The 14,680-nt window shown below is 38.2% G+C and overlaps 1 protein-coding gene across 12 annotated transcripts in view; it reads left to right on the top strand.

Annotated features, from left to right (window-relative positions):
* Cast (calpastatin) overlaps nt 1–14,680 on the top strand; it is a 109,581-nt gene that overhangs the window by 77,202 nt on the left and 17,699 nt on the right. For all 12 annotated transcript variants that reach the window (XM_039101793.2, XM_039101792.2, XM_039101791.2 and 9 more), the window contains 4 exons: nt 4–105; nt 600–683; nt 4,473–4,523; nt 4,690–4,761. In XM_039101793.2, coding sequence (XP_038957721.1) covers nt 4–105; nt 600–683; nt 4,473–4,523; nt 4,690–4,761 — 309 coding nt within the window. The remainder of the gene's footprint in view (nt 1–3; nt 106–599; nt 684–4,472; nt 4,524–4,689; nt 4,762–14,680) is intronic.

Below are 14,680 nucleotides of genomic sequence, written 5' to 3'. Positions count from 1 at the left end.
CAGAAGGGCGTAGTGCCAGATGATGCTGTAGAAACCTTGGCTAGAAGCCTGGGGACAAGGAAAGAAGATCCAGAAGATGAAAAATCTCTGGTGGATAAAGTCAAGGTAATGGCAAGTCAAATGTTTTTATAAAATAACTTATTAATTTCTGCCCTCCAACAAGTTAATGCTCTGTTTTTAAAAAATATATCTATAAAGCATGATCATCTGTCTTTCTTTAATACTGCACATAATAAGCTAACTCCTAGGAAGTTCCAATGTTGATCTACTATAGTAGATAGGTTACATGCCTATGTCCAGGTTCCATGAATCACACTTTTGTCTACCTGTATTCATCCTTTCTGATCACAAGTAAAGTAGCATATACCTAATATACCTCCCAACCTGCCCTTAGGCCAGTAGGCTGAAATCTGGTTTCTGAGCCAGCTAAAGTTTAACACTGTTAAATTAAACAATGGTAATGTTTAAGCTGCTGAGGAACTCATACCCATGACCATGTGCTTGTTTGAAGTTAACAGGGTTACCTTAAATTTAGTCTGTGAAGAATGAATTGTAGAAAAGGAGACAACAACCCTGAAAATGATACCACTTTTATTTAGGAGAAAGCTAAAGAAGAAGATCATGAAAAACTTGGTGAAAAAGAAGAAACAATTCCTCCTGATTATCGACTAGAAATAGTCAAGGTAAACAGGCTGATTATTTTCCTATTTTGTTTCCCATTTTGTTTTGAATTTTACATACATAAATATGTACCGAGAGCAGACCTGGAATATAAAGATCCCATTTCTTTATGTTCGGACTCTATGTTGTATTAGCACTAATACCATGTTAGAATACCAGATATGGGGATAAAACATACTCTTATACATATTTTTAAAATTTCGTATATGTATGTGTCTGCTGAACTTATTACCCTCCTTCTTCTACCTCCTCCCATGTCTTTACACCTTACCTTCTCCCTCTCAAATACTACTCTCTTTTTCTTAATTATTATTGTGCACCTCTCTCTCTCTCTCTCTCTCTCTCTCTCTCTCTCTCTCTCTCTCTCTCTCTCACACACACACACACACACACACACACACACACACACACACACACATTGATACACAGAACTTAATATATAGATACAAGCTAATGAGCCCATTTAGTGTTGCTTTTCTGAATGTTTGTTTTTAGGGCTTATCACTTTCTTTTGGATGAGTGATTATGAAGCTCATCCTTGGGAAGATTATCTCTCCCTCCCACAGCATTCATTGTCTAGGGGTAGAACCCCATTAGATTTCCCTCTTACACATTAGCATGTCAACTGATATTGTCATTGTTCAAGTCTTATTTAGACAATCATATTGTTGGGATTTTATGGATACAGCTTCCCTGACATATATAGAAGATGCAGTCCTGTAGCACACATCCTAGTCTTCTTCTTCTTACACTCATTAACCTGTTGTTCTGTGATATTCCCTAAGCCTTTGGTGTAAGGGTTGTACTAGATATCATTTGGGAATAGACTCATGTCAGTTGTTCTCTACCCTGTGGTCAGTTGTAGCTTTCTCTAAAGTCTTCATTTGCTATAAAAGAAACCTCTGATGAGTGACAAAAGCTACACTTACCTGGGGGATAAGTATTAAGAACATAGTAAAGATGCATACAGTAACATTATATGGACTCAACAGCTTATATTTGGGGATATATATGAATATACAAATACATGCATGCATACAATAATAATGAAAAAGTCCTTGAAGTAATTTGGAAGGAGAAAAGGAAATAAAGATGTTGTAATTAAAATACAACATCAAAAACAGAGAATCCCATTAAAGGCAATACTGGTTTGGGAAAGTGGCAACAGTAGATTCTCCTTAAAGTTCCATGACCTCTCTAGCCATGGACAGTTGGCTATGTTTGCAGTACCATACATGAATTCTTTTCTACTAGGCAGGGCTTAAGGACATTTAGGAAGCTGATAGTTAGTCCTACTTCACTTTTAACGACATCTTGCCATACTGGGAATGGGTTGGACTATGACAGCTTTTCTCTCTTTGCAACTTGTATAGCACTTTATAATGTAATGAAAGCTAATCCTCAAGGAGAGGTTTCGAGGTCAGATGCAGCTCAATTCCTCTAAGTCCTGTGTCCAAAGTGAATAGTAGTATCAGCAATAGGAACGTACCTTTAAATTCTGGGAATCAACCAAGTGTGTCAGTAATAGAGGCTTAAAATATACTCTTACGTAACCTTTCTACCTTCATAATGTAAAAAAAAGTGCCCTCTCACCCACTAAATATTTTTCCTTTACAAGTGGTTTGTTACAATACCGCAAATATAGGCAAACCTGTTGCAGGTACAAATTTCAAAATGAAAAATTATTTCTTATGTAGAAAACTTTGTATTCCTTAAATATAAGTTAAAAGTGTGAGAAGTTAAACACTGAGTAAAGTGATACATTGACTGTCTTCTTCATACTGAAAGGTTTGGCTATATAGACCAAGTGACCAATAGAGAGACCCCATTGTGGTCAGTTTCAGGATGGTCATTTACACAGGGCAGATACATAGCCAGCTGAATAGTCATCTACATAACATACCACTGACAAGAAGGTTCAGATCACTTTAGTACTGTTATGAGAAGCTGAATTCACAGTCCTCATCCATCCACATGCACTAATTCATTGTGCAAGTCAAGATCTTACATTGAGTTCTTCTTAACTTAAAAGTTTATTATCCTAGATACCTCTCCATTTTATTCTGCAACCAAAAGTGATGGGATTCCTATAATTTGGGGACTTAGATATACATTGTTTTACAAATTATTCAGGGCACTTTGAGGACCACAAGTCCCTCCATTTCTGATCTCTGTTCCATAGAAGCAGGCCATATGCAGTTAGCTCAATAGAAAGCTGGCTACTTTCTCTAACTCCTCCATTGGGGACCCTGTTCTCAGTTCAATGGTTGGCTGTGAGCATCAACCTCTGGTTTGCAACCCCATAAGAAGAACACAATATCAACCAACCAGACTCCCCAGAGCTCCCAGGGAGTAAACCACCATCCCAAGAGAACACAGGGGTAGGTCTATGGCTCCATCTGCTTATGTAGCAGAGGATGGCCTTGTCAGGTATCAATGGCAGGAGAGACCCTTGTTCCTGTCAAGGCTGGATGCTGCAGTGTAAGGGAATGTCAGAGTGAGGAGGTAGCAGTGAGTGGGTGGGCGGGTGAGGAAGCACCCTCATAGAAACAGTGCTGCAGGGCGAGGGGAGATAGCAGGATAGACGAAACTGAGAAATGGGATAACATTTAGAGTGTGAATAAAAAATGCAATTAAAAAAAAGAACAAACAAACAAACAAAAGAAGCTGGCTCCTTTCTCCCTGTCATCAGTGAATCTTAGCACTATTTCAAGGTTTTCCTGGCCCCTTTATTTAGTAGTAGTTTCCATCTCTGAACTTACCTCATACATTTGTCAGTTAACTCTTACTCTATGACAGTTCCAGGTTACTGTCTTGACCTCTTGTTTAAACACTGTTGTCATTCATCACCTATGCTTATATCAGGTCTCTCTCTATAGTGAGGGTCTGTGCTGTGAAATCAAATTTCCCCCTTCCTGGCACTGAATGGTGAGATGGTAGAATGTAGATTACAATTTGAATACAGAGCAAGGGAGCACCCAGGGTTTCATGCCTTACTTGGGATCTTTACTACCTTTGCCACTAAGACTTGGTTTAGAATTAGTAGATTCCTCATATTTAAAAAAAAGGGCCAAAGCTGCAAGTGAATTCAGAGGACAAGAAGAGGGTTGAGTTAGCTATAAGAAAATAGTAAATAATTCTAAACCATGGCACAGCACATTTGAAATATAGAGAAGAAAGCATAGCATTTTGAACATTTCACAGGCGAAATCTTTATATGTACCTATGTACTCACTGATTTTTGTACATATAAATAATTGATCATTGATTTCTAAATCTTTTTACTAAAGAGGCTCAAGTGATTCATTGTTTTTGTTCTATTACTCAAAAGTGGCATTTGAAATCATTTGAAGATTAACATAATCTGAGCCCTAAGTTTGAGAGTGCCCCACCCACAAGACGAGGTCCCTGAGGGTTAGGACTTTCAGCTGGTTTTTAATATGGTCCCAGTGTTCCCTTATAAATGAGAGATTTGTTGGCACACCCTTGTAACATGCTACTTTAATGATTCACGTGCTTTTCTTTTCTGGTCATCTCTGGTCTTCTGGGTCACAAGCCATACCAAATGTGCTGGCAGACTCCTTGGCCAAGGAAGGTTGATGCATGTAAACTGACTGTGAATATGAACTGAATTAGACTGGATATAGTCTCTACTAAGATAATTTTCTCAAGTTAAATAATCAACATTAAATATACAGTAGGTTTTAGCCTATTGATTTCTTGTAATGTGCATAGGTTTCATATTTGGGATAATATGTGAAATGATTGATCCGTGTTTTCACTCTGAACAGGATAAGGATGGAAAACCGCTCCTGCCAAAAGAAGCCGAGGAACAACTTCCAGTAAGCAATCTGCTCTCTCTGAGACTGTATGTCTTCTGTGGACACTGATTGGTAATCTGGGAAGGGCAGAAGCTTCTAGGGAGCTTATCAGAATGTGATACAGTGGACACTGAAGAAACTTGTCAGCATTATGATTGTTTGTTGACATGTTTTCTGCTTCTTGTAGCCCTTAAGCGATGACTTCCTTCTTGATGCATTGTCTCAGGACTTCTCCAGTCCTGCAAACATATTGTCTCTTGTAAGTATAAATTTTCTGGTTCGTTCGTTCTTTCCTTCCTTCCTTCCTTTCTTAGTTTTGTTTGTTTGTTTTGTTGTTTTTTGGTTTTGGTTTTTAAAGGCAGGGTTTCTTTACACCTCTGGCTATCCTGAAACATTCTCTGTAGACTAGGCTGGCTTAGAACTCAGAGAATTCTCAGGGCAGAAAGGCATGCACCACCACTGCCTAGTGTTCTCCTGGATAACATGGGATATAGGGTAGGGAAAGGTTATAAATATTAATGATCAACCCACCATGAATAATTTCTTATACCTGAAATATTATTCTAGAACCTAGGATGTTTTCAACAGACTAATTGAACAAATAACCAGGTTTTATATTAGGTGGCCTTATGAAAACAATTTCAATTTGAATATATCTAACATCACTTTTCATACTACCTCATTTCTACCATTTGTCACTTTACAGATTATCCTAAGTTAGCTTCATGTAGAATAATGGGTACTCAAAGAGAATTCTATTACCAGGTGGTTTAGACAATTTTTTTTATTAACTTGAGTATTTCTTATATACATTTCGAGTGTAGACAATTTTTAATAATGTTGAGCATGTTCTTTAGGATTTGTATGGCTTATGCAAACATGTAAATCTATTAAAGTTCCCAAAATTATACAGCTAAAGCATCCAGGCTATCTATTTACAGTAAACCTAGTTCATCATAAAGTTTACATATTTTTCCCAGTCAGTTAGAAAATGAATATGTTCCTATATGCACAATGACATGAAATATGTATTTGTTGGGATAGTGAGAAGAAAGAAGGGCTCTTGTGATTTCCTGAAGTTTTTGTGCTTTAAAGCCAATCATTACTTGGTCTTACAATGTCTTAAATCTGAAAATGTACTGGTGGGTATAATAGAGGAAAGAGATTGCAGTAAACTCAAATTTAAAGTAAAAGTGAAAAAGATGTAACAAGCAGCACAGAGTTAAACTGATTGTGGGAGAAACATTGTGCACAACAATTTTAAAGAAATTCTAGAGAAAAATGTCAGTACACTTCATAAAACCTAAACAAAAGCAAAACTAAATAGAACACTAAACAGAAACTACAATCTAAAAAAACTGCTCACAAAGTCCTTCCATTAGATATTAATTTTTCTAAATGTCAGTATCTAAGAAATCACTGTAGAGTGAGCAGCTCAGAGGTTAAGATCTCTGTTGCTCTTACAGAGGACCCAGGACCTACAACTGTACCTCTAGGCCTAGGGGGTCTGATTACACTTATTACATTCACAGACACCGCACACATACATGGTATACATATTTACATGCAGGTAAAAGAACACTCATATACATAAAATAAATATTAAAAAGCTATTTATTTGAAATTTAATATACATTCTTGCTTTAAATAAAAACCTTGAAAGAATGGCAATTCCATAATTGTATCTGTTCAGTTTCTCTTTTTTTAGTAATTATTTATTTACATTTCAATTGTTGTACCCCTTTACTGTCTCTCCTCCAAAAAGCTCCCACCCCCCCCTTTGCCTCTAAGAGGGTACTCACCCACCAACTCACCCACTCTCGGCTCACCCCTCCAGCATCCTCCTTCTCTAGGACAACAAGCCCCAGAACCAAGCTCCTCCCCTCCCATTGATGCCAGATAAGACAGTCCTCTGCTACATATGTAGCTGGAGCCATGGACCCACCCATGTATACTCTTTGTTTGGTGGTTTTGTTCCTGGGAGCTCTGTGGGGTCCCGTTTCTCTCTATCTTTTCCTGTGTGGCTTGTTCTCTCTGTAAACTGTCAGTGCAAAAAACTGTCCCATTAAAGCTGTTACCAACAGGCATCACACCTCAGGCTCTCTCTCTCTCTCTCTCTCTCTCTCTCTCTCTCTCTCTCTCTGCTCTTAAGTAGACTGATTTCCCTGTGCTGTTCTTTTATGAGTTGATGTTGTTCTTCCTATGGGGCTGTAATCCCATTCAGCTCCTTCAGTTCTTCGCCTAACTCTACCATTGGGGACCCTGAGCTCAGTCCAATAGTTGACTGTATCTACATCTGTCTTAGTCAGGTGCTGGCAGAATCTCTCAGAGGATATTCATACCAGACTGCTGTCTGCAAGAACTTCTTGGCATCAGCAATAGTGTAGGAGTTTGGTGTCTGCATATGGGGTGGATACCAAGGTGGAGCCATCTCTAGATGGGTTTTCTTTCAGTCTCTGCTCCATTTTTTGTCCCTGTATTTCCTTTAGAAAACATCTGATTGGAGGTAGTCTCTTCAGTTTCTATTTCCTCATTGTTGGGAGGTAATGTCATCCTCATTGGATCCTGGGAGCCTCTTGCATCCCTGGCATCTGGACTTCCTAGTGGTTAACCCCACCCCCTCTGATGCTACTTATTTCTATTCCTTCTCCTGGCCCTCTAGACTTCTTTGCTGTCTCTTCCCATACATCGTCCTGCACCCCCCTTTTCCTCTACTCTTTCTCCCACCTAGGTACCTCCTTCCCTCTGCCTCTCATGATTATTTTGTTCCCCCTTCTATGTGGAATTGAAACTTCCACATGTTGGCTTTCCTTCTTGTTAAGCTTCATATAGTCTGTGAGCTGTATCGTGAGTATTCTGAGCTTTTGGGCTAATATCCACTTATCACTGAGAACAGACCAGGTATGTAATTTTGAGTCCAGGTTACTTTACTCAGGATATTTTCTAGTTCCATCCATTTGCCTGCAAAATACGTGAAGTCGTCATTTTTAATAGCCGAGTAGTATTACATTATGCAAATGTACCACATTTTCTGTATCAATTCTTCCATTGTGGGACATCTGGTTTGTTTCTAGTTTCTACCTATTATAAATAAGGCTTCAATGAACACAGTGGAGCACATGTCCTTGTTATGTGTTGGAGCATCTTTTGGGTATATGCCCAGTTGTGCAGGGTGTTCATGTCCTTCCTTACCAGTATCCACTGAGCTTTTGATCTTAGCCTTTCTGACTGGTGTGAGGTGGAATCTTGGGGTTGTTTTTAATTGTATTTCCCTGATGACTAAGGATGTTGAACATTTCTTTAGTTGCTTCTCAGCCATTTGATATTCTTCAGTTGAGAATTATTTCCTTAGCTCTGTACCCCTTCTTTTAAAATAGGGTTATTTGAGTCTAACTTCTTGAGTTCTTTGTATATATTGGATATTAGCCCTCTATTGGATGTAGGACTGGTAAAGATATTTTCGCAATCTGTTGGTTGCCATTTGATCTACTGAAAGTGTCCTTTGCCTTACACAACCTTTACAATTTTATGAGGTCACATTTGTCAATTCTTGATCTTAGAGCATAACCCATTGGTGTTCTGTTCAGGAAATTTTCCCCTGTGACCATGTGTTCAAGGCTCTTCCCCACTTTCTCTTCTATTAGTTTCAGCGTATCTGGTTTGATGTGGAGGTCCTTGATCCACTTGGACTTGAGCTTTGTACAAGGCAATAAGAATCAATTTGCATTCTTCTACATTCTGACAACCAGTTGAACCAGTCCCATTTGTTGAAAATGCTGTCTTTTTTCCACTGGATGGTTTTAGCTCCTTTGTCAAATATCAAGTGACCATAGTTGTGTGGGTTCATTCTGGGTCTTCAATTCTATTCCACTGATCTACCTGCCTGTCTCTGTACCAATATAGTACAGTTTTTATCACTATTGCTCTGTAATACAGCTTAAGGTCAGGGGTAGTGATTCCCCCAGAAGTTCTTTCATTGTTGAGAATAGTTTTCACTATTCTGGGTTTTTATATTCCAAATGATTTTACAAATTGTTCTTTCTAACTCTAGGAAGAATTGAGTCGGAATTTTGATGGGGTTTGCATTGAATCTGTAGATTGCTTTCAGAAAGATTTGACCATTTTTACTATATTAATCCTGCCAATCCATGAGCATGGGAGATCTTTCCATCTCTGAGATCTTTGTTTTCTTTCTTCAGAGACTTGAAGTTTTTGTCATACAAATCTTTCACTTGCTTGGTTAGAGTCACACCAAGATATTTTATATTATTTGTGACTATTGTGAGGGGTGTCATTCCCTAATTTCTTTCTCAGCCTGTTTATCCTTTAAGTAGAGGAAGGCTACATACTTGTTTGAGTTAATTTTAAATTCAGCTACTTTGCTGAAGTTGTTTACCAGGTTATGAATTTTCCAGTGGAGTTTTTGGGGTCACTTAAGTATAGGTACCTCTTGGCCATTCGAGATCTCTCAGTTAAGAATTCTTTGTTTAGCTCTGTACCCCATTTTTTTCGTTGGGTTATTTGGTTTTCTGGAGTCCAACTTTTTGAGTTCTTTGTATATTTTTAATGTTAGCCTTCTATTGGCCATACAGTTGGTAAAGATTTTTTCCCAATCTGTAAGTTGCCATTTTGTCCTATTGACAGTGTTCTTTTCCTTATAGAAGCTTTTCAATATAATGAGGTCCCATTTGTAGCCTGTTGACCTTAGAGCCTGAGCTGTTGGTATTCTGTTTGAACAGAATTTCCCATGTTCTCTTTTATTAAATTCAGCATGTCTGTTTTTATGTAGAGACCCATGAACCTCTTGGACTTGAGCTTTGTACAAGATTCAAATGGGTCAATATGCATTCTTCTACATTCAGACTGCCAGCTAGACCAGTACTTTCTGTTGAAAATGCTTTCTTTTTTCCACTGTATGCTTTTGCATTCTTTGTCAAAGATCAAGGGACCATAGATGTGTGAGTTTATTTCTGTGTCTTCAATTCTATTTTATTGACCTACCTGTCTGTCTCTGTACCAGTACATGCAGTTTTTATCACTGTTGCTCTTGTCTTAGACTTTTACTGCTGTGAACAGATACCATGACCAAGGAAACGCTTATAAGGACAACATTTAATTGGAGCTGGCTTACAGATTCAGAAGTTTGGTTTAGTAGGAGCTAAGAGTTCTACATCTTCATCTGCAGGCTGCTAGCTGAGTACTGACTTCCAGGCAGCTAGGATGGGGGTTTTAAAGCCCACATTTACAGTGACACACCTACTTCAACAAGGCCACATCTCCTCCAACAGGGCCACACCTTATAATAGTACCACTCCCTTAGCCAAGCACATACAAACCATCTCAGCTCTGTAGTATAGCTGTAGTTCAGAAATGGTGATTCTTCCAGAAGTTGTTTTATGATTTAGAATTGTTTCTGCTATCCTGGGTTTTCATTGTTCCAGATGAAGTTGAGAATTGCTCTTTCTATCTCTGTGACAAATTGGGTTGGAATTTTAATCTGTGGATTGCTTTTAGTAGGATGCCCATTTTTACTATATTAATCCTACCAATCCATGAACGTGGGAAATTTTTCCATTTTTTGAGGTCTTCTTCAAATTCTTTCTGCAGAGACTTGAAGTTCTTGTCGCACATATCTTTTACTTGCTTGGTTAAAGTTGTGCCAAGATATATTATATTATTTGTGACTACTGTGAAGGTTGTTATTTCCCTAATTTCTTTCTCAGCCCATTTAGCCTATATGTAGAGGAATGCTACTGATTTGTTTGAGTTAATTTTATATGTAACCACTTTGCTGAAGTTGTTTATCAGTTGTAGGAGTTCTCTGGTGGAATTTTTGAGATAGCTTATGTATACTATCATATTTTCCACAAATAGTGAAACCTTGACCCCTTCCTTTCCACTTAGTATCCCATGGATCTCTTTTTGCTGTCTTATTTTTCAAGTACTATATTGCATAGATATGGGGAGAGTTTAGTAGGACTGCTTCATGTTTCTCTCCATTTAATTTGACATTAGCTATTGGTTTGTTGTATGTTGCTTTTATTGTGTTTGGGTATGTGCCTTGAATTCCTGATCTTTCCAAAACTATTAACATGAAGGGGAGTTGCATTTTGTCAAAAGCATCTAATGAGATGATCATTTGATTTTTTTTCTTTGAGTTTGTTTATATAATGGGTTATGTTGGTGAATTTCCATATATGAAACCATCCCTGCATCCCTGGGATGAAGCCTGGTGATTTATCATGATGAACAATGCTTTTGATTTGTTCTTGGATTTGGTTTATGGGAATTTTATTGAGTATTTTTGCATTGATATTTATAAGTGAAATTGGTCTGAAGTTGTCTTTCTTAGCAGGGTCTTTGTGTGGCTTAGGTATCAGCATACCTGTTCCTTAATAGAATGAATTAGGGAGTCCCTCTGTTTTTATTTTGTGGAAAACTTTCAGAAGTATTGTTATTAGGACTTTTTTGAAGGTCTGACAGAATTCTACAATTAAAGCATCTGGTCCTTGGCTTTTTTATCTTTTTTAAGATTACAATGACTCCTTCTATTTTCTTGGAGGTTATGGGACTGTTTATCTGTTTTGGATTTAACGCTGGTACCTGTTTTCTATCTAGAATCATTCATTTCATCTAGATTTTTCAATTTTGTTGGGTGTAGGCTTTTATAGTAGGATCTGATATTTTTAAAATTTTTCTCCTTAAGCTTTTATTGTTATACTTCCCTTTTCATTTCTGGTTTTATTAATTTGGATATGGTCTCTGTGCCCTTTAGTTAGTTGGGTTAAGGGTTTATCTTATCTTCTTGATTTTCTCAAAGAACCGGCTTTTAAATTTTGTTGATTCTTTGTATAGTTGTCTTTGTTTCTAATTGGTTGATTTCAGCCTTGAGTTTGATTATTTCCTGCTGCATCCTCCTCTTCGGTATGTTTGCTTCTTTTTGTTCTAGAGCTTTCAGATAAGCTAGTAAGTTGCCAGTGTAGGATCTCTCCAATTTCTATATGAAGGCACTTAGTGCTATGAATTTTTCTCTTACCACTGCTTTTATTGTGTCCCATTAGTTTGGGAATGCTGTGCCTTCATTTTCATTGACTTCTAGAAGGTCTTTAATTTCTTTATTTCTTCCCTGACCAAGTTATCTTTGGGTAGAGAGTTATTCCGTTTCCTTGAGTTATTGAATATCAGCCTTAATCTGGGGTGATCTGACAGAATGCATGGGATTATTTCAATCTTCTTGTATCTTTTAAGGTTTGTTTTTCATCCATTTATATGGTCAATTTTAGAGAAGGTACCATGGGGTACTGAGAAGAAAATATGTTTTTTTGTTGTGGGGTGAAAAATTCTGTAGATATCTATTAAGTCCATTTGTTTCATAACTTCTGTTAGTTTCACTGTGTCTATGTTTAGTTTCTCTTTCCATGATCTGTCCATTGGTGAGAGTCGGGTGTTGAAGTTTCACACTATTATTGTGTGAGGTGCAATGTGTGCTTTGAGCTTAGTAACATTTCTTTTACAACTATGGGAGCCCATGCATTTGGGGAAAAGGTGTTCAGAATTTAGAGTTCCTCTTGGTGGATTTTTCCTTTGATGCGTATGAAGTGTCCTTCCTCATCTCTTGATAACTTTTTGTTGCAATTCTATTTTTATGCAATATAAGAATAGTGACTCCAGCTTGTTTCTTGGGACAATTTGCTTGCAAAAAATTTCCAGCCTTTTACTTTGAGGTGGTATCCATCTTTGTCCCTGAGGTATGTTTGTTTCTTGTATGCAGCAAAGGTCCTGTTTAGTTATCCAGTCTCTTAACCTAGGTTTTTTTGTTACTGGGGAATTGAGTCGATTGATGTTGAGAGATATTAAAGACCAATGATTGTTGGTTCCTATTATTTTTTGTTAGAGGTTGTATTATGTTTGTTTGATTCTCTTTTACTTTTCTTTTTTGGTTTGTTATGAGATGATTAATTTCTTGGTTTTCCTTGGGTGTACTTTCCCTCCTTGTGTTGGAGTTTTCCTTCTATTATTTCCTGTAGGGCTGAAAGATATTGTTTAAATTTTGTTTTGTCATAGAATATCTTGGTTTCTCAATCTATGATGATTGATAGTTTTGCAGGGTATAGTAGCCTGGGTATAATAGCTCTTTGGGTCTGCATGACATCTGTCCAAGATCTTTTCACTTTTAGAGTCTCTGTTGAGAAGTTTCATGTAATGTACCTATAAGGTCTACCTGTATATGTTTCTTGAACTTTCTCCCTTAGTGCTTTTAGTATTCTTTCTTTGTTCTGTGTATTTGGTATTTTTATTATGTGATGGGAGGGATTTCTTTTCTGGTCAAATTCTATTTGGTGTTTTGAAGGCTTCTTGTACATTTACAGGCATCTCATTCTTTAGGTTAGGGAAGTTTTCTTCTATAATTTGTTAAAGATGTTTACTGTCCCTTTGCATTGGAATTTTCCCTCTTTTGTATAGCTATGATTCTTGGGTTTCATCTTTTCATAGTGTCTTGAATTTCCTAGATGTTTTGGTTTGTGAGCTTTTTGCACTTCTGTGTTTCCCCTTTAAGGACTTCTACCTGTTTACCTATGTTTTCCTGTATTTTTTTTCCTCCATCTTTATTAAATTGAGTATTTCTTATTTACATTTCAATTGTTATTCCCTTTCCCAGTTTCCAGGCCAACATCTCCCTAGCCCCTCCCACTCCCCTTCTATATGGGTGTTCCCCTCCCCATCCTGCCCACATTACTGCGTCTTCCAGCAACAATCAGATTCACTGGGGATCCAACCTTGGCAGGACCAAGGGCATCCCCTTCCACTGGTGCCCTTACTAGGCTATTCATTACTACCTATACAGTTGGAGCCCAGGGTCAGTCTTTGGGTAGTGGCTTAGTCCCTGGAAGCTCTGGTTGGTTGACGTTGTTGTTCATATGGGGTCTCAAGCCCCTTCAAGCTCTTTCAGTCCTTTCTCTGAATCCTTCAATGGGGGTCCCATTCTCAGTTCAGTGGTTTGCTGCTGGCATTCACCTATGTATTTGCCATATTCTGGCTGTGTCTCTCAAGAGAGATCTACATCCAGTTCCTGTCAGCCTGCACTTGTTTGCTTCATCCATCTTATCTAGTTTGGTGGCTGTATATGTATGGGCCACATGTGGGGCAGGCTCTGAATGGGCGTTCCTTCAGCCTCTGTTCTAAACTTTGCCTCCCTATTCCCTCCCAAGTGTATTCTTGTTCCCCTTTTAAAGAAGGAATGAAGCATTCACATTTTGGTCATCCTTCTTGAGTTTCATGTGTTCTGTGCATTTAGGGTAATTCAAGCACTTATCAATGATTGCATACCATGTGTGTTTTTCTGTGATTGGGTTACCTCACTCAGGATGATATTTTCCAGTTCCCTCCATTTGCCTATGAATTTCATAAAGTCATTGTTTTTGATAGCTGAGTAGTATTCCATTGTGTAGATGTACCACATTTTCTGTATCCATTCCTCTGTTGAAGGGCATCTGGGTTCTTTCCAGCTTCTGGCTATTATAAATAAGGCTGCTATGAACATAGTGGAGTATGTGTCTTTGTTATATGTTGGGGCATCTTTTGGGTATATGCCCAAGAGAGGTATAGCTGGGTCCTCAGGTACTTCAATGTCCAATTTTCTGAGGAACCTCCAGACTGATTTCCAGAATGGTTTTACCAGTCTGCAACCCCACCAACAATGGAGGAGTGTTCCTCCTTCTCCACATCCTCGCCAGCATCTGCTGTCGCCAGAGTTTTTGATCTTAGCCATTCTGAATGGTGTGAGGTGGAATCTCAGGGTTGTTTTGATTTGCATTTCCCTTATGACTAAAGATGTTGAACATTTCTTTAGGTGCTTCTCAGCCATTCGGCATTCCTCAGCTGTGAATTCTTTGTTTAGCTTCTTCTCTATTTCTTTATGGGAGTTATTTATGTCCTCCTTAAGGTCCTGCATCATCATCATGAAATGGTAAAACCAAATTTTGCTTTTCAAGTGGGTTCAGGTATCCAAGGCTTGCTGTGGTGGGAGAACTGGGTTCAGATAATGCTGGTTTCTGTTGCTCATGTTCTTGAGCTTGCCTCTCCCCATCTGGTTATCTCTGGTGTTAAGTGGCCTTGCTCTCTCTGACTGGAGCCTGTCCCTACTGAGAGCCTGGTTATGAAGACTTCCTTTGAATCAA

Source organism: Rattus norvegicus, chromosome 2 (genome assembly GCF_036323735.1).
Source record: "Rattus norvegicus strain BN/NHsdMcwi chromosome 2, GRCr8, whole genome shotgun sequence".
Taxonomy (NCBI): domain Eukaryota; kingdom Metazoa; phylum Chordata; class Mammalia; order Rodentia; family Muridae; genus Rattus; species Rattus norvegicus.
The sequence above is the reverse complement of the archived record's forward strand: the minus strand, read 5'-3'. Positions and strand labels throughout refer to the sequence as shown.